The following is a 10,851-nucleotide window of genomic DNA, read 5'->3' as shown; positions in this document are numbered from 1 at the left end:
AAAAAATCTCTTGAATCTAAAAAGTACATTTGGAACAATTTATTTTCCAGTTTGAAACCAGTTTCTGGACGGAGACCCCGGGTCTGAAGCTGGTCTCGTTTTGCTGAGAGCAGAGCGGCGTGCTGATGGGGCGTTATGTAACAGCAGCGGGTGGGGGAGGGGCAAGGGTCTCCAGATGCAGAAGCCTCTTCTCTTCCTGTCGGTCTCATCAGATTGTTTCGTTGCATAATTGCAGAGCAGATGGGAATACTTGTGACAGACGTCTCGGATCCGGTTCGGATGCCAGACCAGGTTTTCCATGAATTACCAGGAAGCATCATCAGTTACCGGGCAGAGAGTCATACTGGGTCCTGAGATGATGACGGTTCTGGTTCTCAGGGTTTCCAGTTTTCAGGAACTGTCATCTCCCTCAGCTGATTGGTGGGATGGATCAGTGTTGGCAGTACTGGTTCCCAGTCCAGCTGTCCAGTCTGAGGACGTCCCACCAGTCTGAGGACGTCCCACCAGTCTCCACTCCTTCAGGCTCCAGGACGGCTGGCGGCCATGTTGTTTATTTTGATGTTCTCGTTACTTAAGTTTGGTTTTGAAAACACGCCGCATCATTCCCACCAGCCCAGTCCACTTTAATCCAACTCCAGTCCACCTGTCTAGTCAAAGTCCTGTCCGGTTGGTGAGGTATGAATGCTAAGCTAACTCTGGTCCTCCAAACCTTGGTCTGGGTTCGGTTGAAGTGAACTCTGGTTTGGTTTGAATGTGAACGCACAGCGGACCAGAGACTGCTAAAAAAGCAGGAAGTGGACTACAGCGCAGGGCATTCTGGGTAAATCCAACCAAAGCTAACGTGCTAGCCTAGCGCTAGCAGCAGAAATGGCTCCTGGTCTTTAGCCTAAAGAGAAATCCTCCAACTGCTAAAATCTGATGCCTCCATCTTGTTTCCACCTGGTGAAGGAAGTTGCTCTCAGAGTCTTCAGAGGTTTTTGTGTCGTTTTCTTCAGTGGTTCTTGGTGCAGCGCCCCCACAGGCTGGGAGGGGAACAGGTTGCTCAAATGGCATTAATAAAGCAGAGGATCCGGACCGCTGAAGACGGGTCAGAACTGGACCGGATTATTGTAAACTTTGGTGAATTTCTGACCCGTTTGCTGAAGAGAAGACAAATGCGCAGAAACTGAGTTTAGATTTGATCGGTGTTCGTTCCTCTCATCAGGGAAACGATGAAACTGTTTGGACTCACGCAGCAGAAACGAGCCAGAACCGTCTGCTGGGTCCGGTTCTGTTCAGGTTAGGAAACAGAACCGCTGTCTTAACCAACTTCAAAATAAGAGCATCAGTATAAAATCTATCAGTCGATAATCAAAACTTCAACTTTACTCAACTGACAGTTTATAAAACAGCCAAGTAAATCAGAGTTTATCTGGAAAAATTAACTTTGGGAACAATTTGTCCTAAATGTTAGCACAGTTAGCATGTGTGCTAAGCTTAAAATTAGCTCTGATATTAGCACATTAGCAGAAGGATGCTGGTGGATTCTCTTCTTCAGAGAACCAGAACTCCGGTTAATCTGCAGAATCGTTTTTCTGATTGTCCAGCGTTGATCTTTAAACCTCAGCATGAATGAAACTTTATTTTATCAGAAAATCCACATCAAACGTTTGTGTTTTAACGTGTCGCTGCTGATCAGTTCAACTGGTTTCTCTGTGTCTGAGAAGCTCATCCATTAAACATGAGGACTTGATGCAGCTTCCGCTGTTCAACCAAGGAGCCGAACTGAAAGGTCAGGACGGGAGGAAGAGGAGAAGAGGAGGGCGAGCTAAGCAGCTTAGCATCCAGCATGCAGTAATCTGACATCTCAGCTGGATGTTGCTGTGAAGCGTTCAGAGACGGAGGATAAACGGCGCTAAAATGGACAAATTAAGTAACAAGATTAATCTGCTTGTTTAACGCGACGCTCTTCGTCAAACATCTGGAGGTGATGAAGAGGAGGAAGAGTGTCCTTCCTCCTGTGGATGTTTATCTATTTACTTAATTCATAATAAAAAGACTTTTTTAGCTTCATGTAGAAAGCCCCCCGGCGTCGTTTCAATGCCCGGTTCCGGTCCTGGCTCTCGTCATGTGACCTCTGACCCTGAGATGAACTCTGAGTCATCAGACCCATCACTGAGGAGGCGGCGGTTCTGCAGCACTGGGTCGTCTGTCGTCGACCCATCATGTGAGACAGGATGTTAGTTACATGATGAAGAGTTTTACTCATCTTCCTCAGAGACGGATTCCTGCAGACAGAACAGCCAGAAGGAAATCCACGTTTCTCCTTCTGCTCCTGGTTCTGGTTCTGTCCGGTCCGGTTTATGATGAGACGCATGGCGTCCTGATGGGAAATCCAGCCTGGAGAACTGCCGAAGAGCTGAAGCTACTCCATTTCTGTTTGTCCACTTGGGCATCATCTTCCTCTGATGGACTCCAGGTGACCTTTGACCCCTCCCAGGTTGACGAGGAGCTACAGTGAAGCAATTAACTTTCATAGAACCATATGATTCGCTGAATTTAACAAAGTCTAATCCACAACAAAACGCAGAGTTTCACAGAAATATCTGCTTAGTTTGTGCTCTGCTTTCTGAAAAACAGACGTCTTCCCATTAAAAAACATGAAGCTTAGGAGGACAAAACTTTTCTGTCCGTTTTGTCAGCAAACATTTAACTGGAAACAAGAATACAACAACTACTCAGAAACATAGAGAAGAAGCCAGCTTGCTGCAGTTAGCTTAAAGCTAGTTAGCTGCAGTTAGCTTGGAGCCAGCCTTTCTGGGTGGGGATGAAAAATTTGTCCTTGTGCCCAAGATAGCAGATGAGCCGCAACTGCGACGGAGACCGCACTTCTCCATACCGTCACAGTCCAGCACCGAACTGCCAGCCACTGGGTGCTTCTCCTTGAAGGGCTTATTGCGCCCGGAGACAGCGAGTTCTTCCCGCAGCTCCGGAGAAACTGGCAGGAGCTATCTGCCTGTTTTCCATGCTTCTGGCAGCTTTTTTCCGTCGAAGCAGGAGCGAACTACCTCGGCTTGAACCTCGGACCACTGGATGTCAAGCTTTGCAGCGGTGCGTTTGCACACGTCGTGCAAGTCAAAGTCCAGTTCCAGCGGGGATGAGCCTTCATGGCCGGGTTGGCCTGCGCCAGGCGGCGCGGGTTTTGCAACCCGACCCGACAGCAGAGGAGATGGGTCATAATCCTCATTGTTATCCGAGAAAGGCAGTTCCGACTCACTATTGGAAAACTCGCAGTCTCCCGTTGCCGGGAACTGAGCGAGCAAGACTCGAGGCCGAGCTCGGGGACCCCAGATGGCAGCGGGTCCACGGAGTCGAGGATTTCGGCCCAGCTCGTCCCGGCTTCCGCATCAGTGGTCAGCGAAATTATTTGGTAGGCCGGTTCCTGCAAAGATGCTGCAGATGCCATAAGCGGGTCGCTGCTGGACAATGTCGTCTGACGGGCCAGACGGTGACGAAGCACTTTGACAGAGAACCTGCAGGTCTCCCCAGAGTCAAAGGCTGCTTGGACATGTTTCGGCCCGAGACACACCAGGCACGACGGGTGTGTGTCCCAGCTTGAAATGTTGTTGCCGCACGGGCAGGTGAGCCTGTGGGCTCTTCTCCACGTTACTAGATGACCTGACGGTGATGGAGATGGGATGGCCGTAAAGCTACTAAAAAGAAAAAGAGCTGGCGACAGCTAAGCTAACCGGTTCTGGTTAGACTATGGAGTGGGAGCTCTGCGGCTTCCCAGTGGGTAGTTTATGGCGGGAGTATTGCTACCCTTCAACTGCCAACGAATAACCTTATGGTGAGTCGGCTTTTTTTTTTTTGTATTTCTACCAGAGAAGATACTGGCTGTGATACCAACAGAAATCCCAGGCCAAGCGCCCGGCGACCGAGCTGGCGTTTAGCTTGGCTCACAATAACGTCAGTATTTACACGAGAACTGGTTGGAACTGTTAAAGGTTTTTGAATAAAATGTCTGCTCAGCGTCAGCCCTCTGACGCTGGCTGGCTCATCCCCAGCCAACCCTGGCTGGCGCCATGCAATAGGAGCTTCTGATGCGGTTACGCCAGAGGCCTTCCCATTGTGAGACACGAAGCAGATGCTATGAAAGAGAACTGCTGGATTCATTTACCCTTGTATGCAGAAATGGGGACCGACCGACCCCACACACGTAAAACTTGTATAATTTGCCGTAGTCCTCCTCTACGTTTGCCTCAGTCCTCGCACGCACAAGGGTTAAAGACGCAGCCCTCCGCCGAGCTGACCTGCTCGGCTCCGTGTCCCTCCTGTCCTCCCAGATCTTCAGCCTTCAACCTAAAAGCTGCATCATATGAACTTCTTCATGTTTCCATGATGAGGGTGTTTGAGTTTGAAAACATTTCTCCGCCGTGCCTGCTGCTAGCATGTGGTTGTTCTAAATGAAAATCAGCGCGTTCTTCTTTGATTTCCAATTCTGACTTCCAATGATTCACTTCCTGCTACAGAGCCCCCTGGTGGTTGAAGAAAAAGCCACGGAAAAGCCCACCGGCTTTGGTTCAAAGCGAGGAAAAAAGTAACGATTTATAGTCCGAGAAATACGGTAGATAATTTTTGGTGAAGGAAACAGGGAAACACTTTTTAACATCTTGTGAAACCATTAATGTTCCACAGCAGATTGTTATAGTTATGAAACACAATAAAAGGAAATGTTTACCTCTGATTTGTTCAGTCTTTTCGTTCACCATAATCAGTAACTTCTAGGGTGATACATATGGTTAAAATGGAAAAAGTGGAATTTAGGAAGCAGTGAAACAGGTTCTTATTGGGTATAATAGCTAAGTTTTTTTTCTTGTGCTTGTCCCTCCAGGCTGCCGTAGTTCCAGCAGCCTGGATATTACAGCGTTAAAGAGCTGAGGTGAACATGTTCTGCTCTGACCTCTGACTTTAAGGCAGCTGTCGGTCCTCAGCGTCTCGATTCGGTTCTGAGTTTTGCTTCTGAGCAGCGTGAGAATAATCACTGATGGAGCGAAGCAGAGGAACGGACGATGAAGAGTGAGGATGAAGCGGGAGGATGAAGCAGCGCCGCTGTCGCTGGCAGGTTAATCTGGAGGTTCTGGTTCTGCTCGTCCCGGATGACAAACGGAGCGATGGAGTTTCAGGATCATCAAGCTTTACTGTGGCATTTAGAGATCTACCGTCTCCCAGGACGTGTGTGTGTGTGTGTGTGTGTGTGTGTGTGTGTGTGTGTGTGTGTGTGTGTGTGTGTGTGTGTTGAATGTCAGCAGCGGTCGGTGGTCTGGGGACCTGATCATGAACTCGACATCAATGGTTCTGGTTGGTCGACACGCACTGTGATGTCACCGTGGCAACCTGTTGGGATCATAATTCTCTCTGATTATTTTTGTGATTTTTAAAATCTAAATCTCTGTTTTTGTGGCGCTGAAAACTGGAGGATCTGCTTCCTGTTGTCCTGATGGAGCCTCCAGAACCAGCTGGACCGGCAGCCTGGTACCGGAGGGTTCTGCTGGGACAGCTGGACCAATCAGAGCTCTGATTATTAAGGGCTGGATAAGAGAGAAGGAGGAGCTCAGATCCCAGGATCTGATGATGATGATGATGAGTGAACTGAAAGATTAGAGCTGACTCATCACTCCTTCCTGATTGGCTGCTGCTCGTAGCTGTTAGCTTCATTCACAGTTGTTAGCTTTGCTCCTCGTTGTTAGCTCAGCTCCTAGCCATTAGCTCAGCCAACCCTGGCTTGCTGAGCTAACGGCTAGGTTCTGCTCCTAGCCATTAGTGCTGCTCCTAGCCGTTAGCACTGCTCCTAGTCGTTAGCACTGCTCCTAGCCATTAGCGCTGCTCCTAGCCATTAGCGCTGCTCCTAGCCTTTAGTTCAGCTCCTAGCCATTAGCACTCCTCCTAGCCATTAGCTCCTAGCCTTTACTTCAGCTCCTAGCCGTTAGCTCACCTACTAGCCCTTAGCTCACCTACTAGCCCTTAGCTCAGCTTCTAGCCGTTAGCTTAGCTCTCTGATGAGGATTCCTCTTACTTTCCAAATCTAAGTTGTTCTGAATGAACTTCCACCTGTAAAACCCGGTGTAAACCTCACCGCTGCATCCAGGGGGCGCTGTGCCGCTGTGAAAGCCGTTCTTCCTCTGTCTGCAGCGTGAGCCGCTGTAAGGAGCTGGACGGCGCCGCCAGGACGCGCCACGCTCCCATGTCTCCCTCCGACTTCCTGGACAAACTGATGGGAAGAACGTCGGGATACGACGCTCGGATCCGACCGAACTTTAAAGGTATCTGAACCGGTTCTGTTCTCATCCTCACGCCGCATCGCTGCTTCAAACTTTTCCAGATGTTTTATTGATTCAGCCAATCAGCGGCGTTCCTGCCCTGGTTTCTATATTTATTTCTTTAAAAGACTTATGAAATAATCTCACCCAATTAAGTAAAACAAAATAAAATTAAATAATTCCGGGGCTGGCCTAAGCTATCAATACATTAATATTATAATTTATTGATAAGTTTGCTGTTATGGCTGATATTTACCAATATTATACACCAAATAATAATACAAACATGTTTTCTCATTGTCTGAAGTTAAATCAGACCAAACTTTTCTTCTTTTTGGTCATTTAGAATCAAAGTTAAAAAGAAAAAAGCCCAGCATCGGCTGACGTCCTTCATGTAAACATTAACTATAAAATCCTTTTCTTTAAGATTTCTGGAATCGTTTCCTGAAGCTCCAACTTTCCCTCCTGGAAACGGTTCAGTCTCAGAGTTGGATGCATGTTGGATGAGCAAAGCTCCAGATCTGCTGCTGTAATGCCGGTTTCCTCCTCAGGTCCTCCGGTCAACGTCTCCTGCAACATCTTCATCAACAGCTTCGGCTCCATCGCTGAGACCACCATGGTGAGTGACAGGAAGCCGAGGCGCGTCGGCGGGACGTTTTCCCTGTCGGGCCCCGAAAAGCTTTTTGCACTTAGCAGCTTGTTGACAGAACGACATGAATAAGTCTGAGTTTTTTAATGTGCAGCGTGTTTCCAGACTGACGGTGGGTCGTGTCGCAGCGTTCTGCTAATTAATGTGATTCTTTCTTTATTTATGACCGGCAGCTTTCAGGGCGCCGAGGCCCAGAGCTGTTAGCCAGAGTTTCTGACGTTTACGCTTCAGAAACTGAAGTTTAAACTGAAGATAATGAAACTTCAGTTTCACTATCTTCTCTGCACGGAAACAGAAACCAAAATCCATTTCCTTCTCCTTATCTTCTGGATGCAGGTCTGATCGGCTAACCTGAAGGTTCTGGACGAATCTCACATTCAGGCCACAAGGCTGATGATGATGATGATGATTGTTATTATTATTTAATCAGGCCAGTTTGCAGTGTGTACTTCGTCCCACTGGATCAGCTGCATCGTCTCAGTCTGTTGGCTACATAAACATGAAGATAGATTATGTTTCTTACCAGAGCAGCATAAAGTCACAACACGCCTCCACTGGCAGCTTTACGTGTTTTACAGACGCTCTTTGCCGTCGTTCTCGGTCTGTGGAGTTTAAAAGATGGAAAGTAGAAAAACCCAGACAGACGCAGAGAAGGAATAGAGGAAACATCTGGAAACTGATGGCAGCAAAATATATAAAAAGTTTGCAACTTTTTAAGAAAAACGAGCGTCTGGTCAGAAACGTCAGCGATGAAACGGTAAACCAGAGTTCAGTCAAACTGTGTGGCATAAGGCTGCTTAACTGAAGTCCTTTTTCATGACGGAGCGTCCCACAACGCCAAGCAGCTCCTGCCTGCACCGAATCCCACATATTATAGAAAAATCTGTTTTCTAAAGCTGTCAAAGTGGGCTGGAGTGTGGGATGCATTGGGGAAGCAGCTGGCAGTGTGCCAAGAATCCAGAAGGTCAAAGGTCATTTCATCACAGGTTCATATGTTGCTATGCAGCCTTGCTATCTGTCGCCAGGGGCAACCAGGAAACCGACCCCAGGCCTGCTCCTGGTGGAGCCGAAACGGCTCTGGAACGTGTTAGCATCCAGGTTCTTCATCCGGAACGCCGAGGCACAAAATGAAATCGATTTAATTTCAGATTTACGTGACTTGATTCCAAGTCACATGACCTGAAAGGCCTCTGGTCTTTCATGAACGGATGGGATTGAGGCCGTGTGAGTAACAACGGTGGCTGAAGCTCTGACGGATTCAGTCCTGCTGGTCAGAGCGACTCGGAGGCCAGGAAGCGAGGTGGTACCAGGCGGTCTGCGGACCCGGCATGGTACCACCGGTGGTCCAGGTCGCTGGGCTCGGTCAGATTCTCTACATCCGCTCCGACTCCATCAGGAACTCGACTCTGAACTTTCCTGAGCCGTTAACCGAACCCGAAGTCAGAGTCTGTTCAGCTCCAGCAGCCAAACAGAACCTCACTGGTACCTGGAGTGTTTTATTTTGAAAACTGACCACAGCCTCTTCCTGTGTCTGACCTTTGGTCCTCCAAAGAAAACTGTGATGCGTTCACTGCAGTCGGGAGGTTTTGGACACCGTGGCGACGAGCCGACACATTCGTCTGAGTCCTGTAATGAACCTGCAGCTCGGTAACCTGCTGGTTGGTTCTGGTGTTTCAGTTTAATTAGTAACAGCAGAATGATGAGTGCAGAGCCAGATGAGGTAAAGATGGAGGCCGGCGGACGGAGACAGAGATGTGAGGAGACAGACGAGCAGACAGGAATAGCAGATGTGCTGCAGAGACGCTGAGCGACTCTGACAGCAAATACGCTGAAGTGACATGAAGTCAAAGCTGCTGCTGCGTTCTGTTACTCACATCCTCACCGTCCCAGAACCACGATTAATGACTTTAAGAGACGCTCTCCTTCAAGAGCCAGGCGGCCAGTTCGATGGTCAAGTTCCTGCTGGACTCAGACGGTTAAATGAAACAAACGGCTGGATGTGAACCATGTGGCACAGCGATGGCTGAGGCTCATTAAGATGCTCTGACTTAGACCAGAGATCAAAAATAAATTCACACCAACTAAAATCTGAAGCTGCACAAAACTTTAAATCACACTGGAAATATCAACACAACATGGCATCATGGACGACTGGTTATGAAGAGAAATGAGGGAACAACTTCACTGACAGTAAGTCATGTTTTCACCGTGTTAGTCATTGATTTATAATGTCAGTTTCAAACTAAATATTTAGTTTGAAGCTAAATATAACATCTAGCTTGATAGCAATATAATTTACTTTTTATTTATTAGCTTGCTAATATTTAGTTAGCAAGTTAAATATTTAGCTTCAATCTCAATACATAGTGAGGTAGCTTAATACTTTACTTGTTAATTAAATATTAAGCTTGCTAATACAATACTAGTTTTGAAGTTAAATAAAAATATTTAGCTTTTTATTAAGCTTATTTACTTTTTGTTTATTAACTTGTTAATGAAATGTTTGCTTATGCTAAATATCTATCTTAACTAAATACAAGCTAAATATTTAGCTGGTTAGCTAAATATTTAGCTTATAAGATAAATAATTGTTATTTAGCTCAACAATAACAATTTATAAATATTTAAAACAATAAACATTTAATGTCAGCAAAATATTGAGTTGGTAATCTAAATCTGTAGCTTTAATCTAAATATTTCACTAACAGGTTAAATATTTAGTTAGCTAGCTAAATGTTTAACTTGCTAACTAAATATTTAGCTAGCTAAAAACACATTACATTTGGAGCTAAATATAAAATCTAGCTTCCAAAAAACTAAATATTTGGCTTCATATATTTGACGAATGGAAGAAAGGATGATTGCATGTCAACTTCTAAGTGCTTTCTGCTCTGCTGGGAGTTCTGACCATAAACTGTTTGGTGTGTGTGTGTGTGTGTGTGTGTGCGCGCGCCTCTGGCTAACAACCTGTCAGACGTTTCAGAAGGAAAAGATTGCTTTCAGTTGACTTTTATTATTTATCGGACGGGCTGAATTTTTCATGGCAGTCCGTGTCGCCGTGTCGGTCCTGCTGACGCGTCTCTCCGGCTTCCTGTGGGTGTGATGAGCGCTGGCCTCGGCGCCTGGCTGCAGGCGCTTAAATGTTAGCTAAAACAGCCCATGTTCCTCCTGGACTCTGGATTCATTGATGTCCTTTGAACATCCACAAATCCTGGATTTCACTTCATATTTCAGAGTTTTGCTCTCTGGTTATTGTTTTTGTTTTATAAAAACTTTTCTGTCAGATCAGCAGGTTAGTCTTATGTTAGGCCCGGTTCAACCTCCACGCTCCCTCAAACGACACCAGAAACATTCAGAACCGAGCCAGAACCTGAGGGATCATTTTACACTCAGGAAAGATTAAACCTGAGCTCTGAGATCAGCAGCGCCTTGAGGAAACGTTGGTCCGGCTGCTGGTTCCCTCTTGACTCCTGGTTCTGACCCGGAGACGGCGGTGGCGCCTGGAGGTGGCGCTGCAGCGCCGCTGAACTCACCTTCAGCAGCGTCACGGAGGAAAATCTGCCCGGAGACACAGACATCAGCCCCTGATTGGCTAATTTCCCCCAACAGCACCCTATAGAAAAGTAAGAAGTAAACTTTATCTACTTATAGAAACGTTAACAAAATGCTTCACACAGAAGATAAAACTTCAAACAGAACAAAAACAGAATAGATCCAACATTAGTTTAACAAATTAAAAGTCAGTTTGGATCAGAATATTTCCGTTTTTTACGGGTTTGTCTAACTGGTGACGTAAAAATCTTGAGTTCATTCGTCATCAGAGTTCGTTTCAGCCTGGAATAGACCCTTTTCACAGTGACGTCAGACAATGGCCGCCATAACTCAAAACTGGGTTTCTTTACT

General features: G+C 46.6%; 1 protein-coding gene across 2 annotated transcripts in view; it reads left to right on the top strand.

Annotated features, from left to right (window-relative positions):
- glra3 (glycine receptor, alpha 3) overlaps positions 1–10,851 on the top strand; it is a 39,638-nt gene that overhangs the window by 13,419 nt on the left and 15,368 nt on the right. For both annotated transcript variants that reach the window (XM_015015730.1, XM_015015731.1), the window contains 2 exons: positions 6,172–6,302; positions 6,851–6,918. In XM_015015730.1, the coding sequence (XP_014871216.1) occupies positions 6,172–6,302; positions 6,851–6,918 (199 nt within the window). The remainder of the gene's footprint in view (positions 1–6,171; positions 6,303–6,850; positions 6,919–10,851) is intronic.

This window comes from Poecilia latipinna, unplaced genomic scaffold, assembly GCF_001443285.1.
Source record: "Poecilia latipinna isolate Pla-1442-1.1 unplaced genomic scaffold, P_latipinna-1.0 Scaffold1945, whole genome shotgun sequence".
NCBI lineage: Eukaryota > Metazoa > Chordata > Actinopteri > Cyprinodontiformes > Poeciliidae > Poecilia > Poecilia latipinna.
The sequence above is the reverse complement of the archived record's forward strand: the minus strand, read 5'-3'. Positions and strand labels throughout refer to the sequence as shown.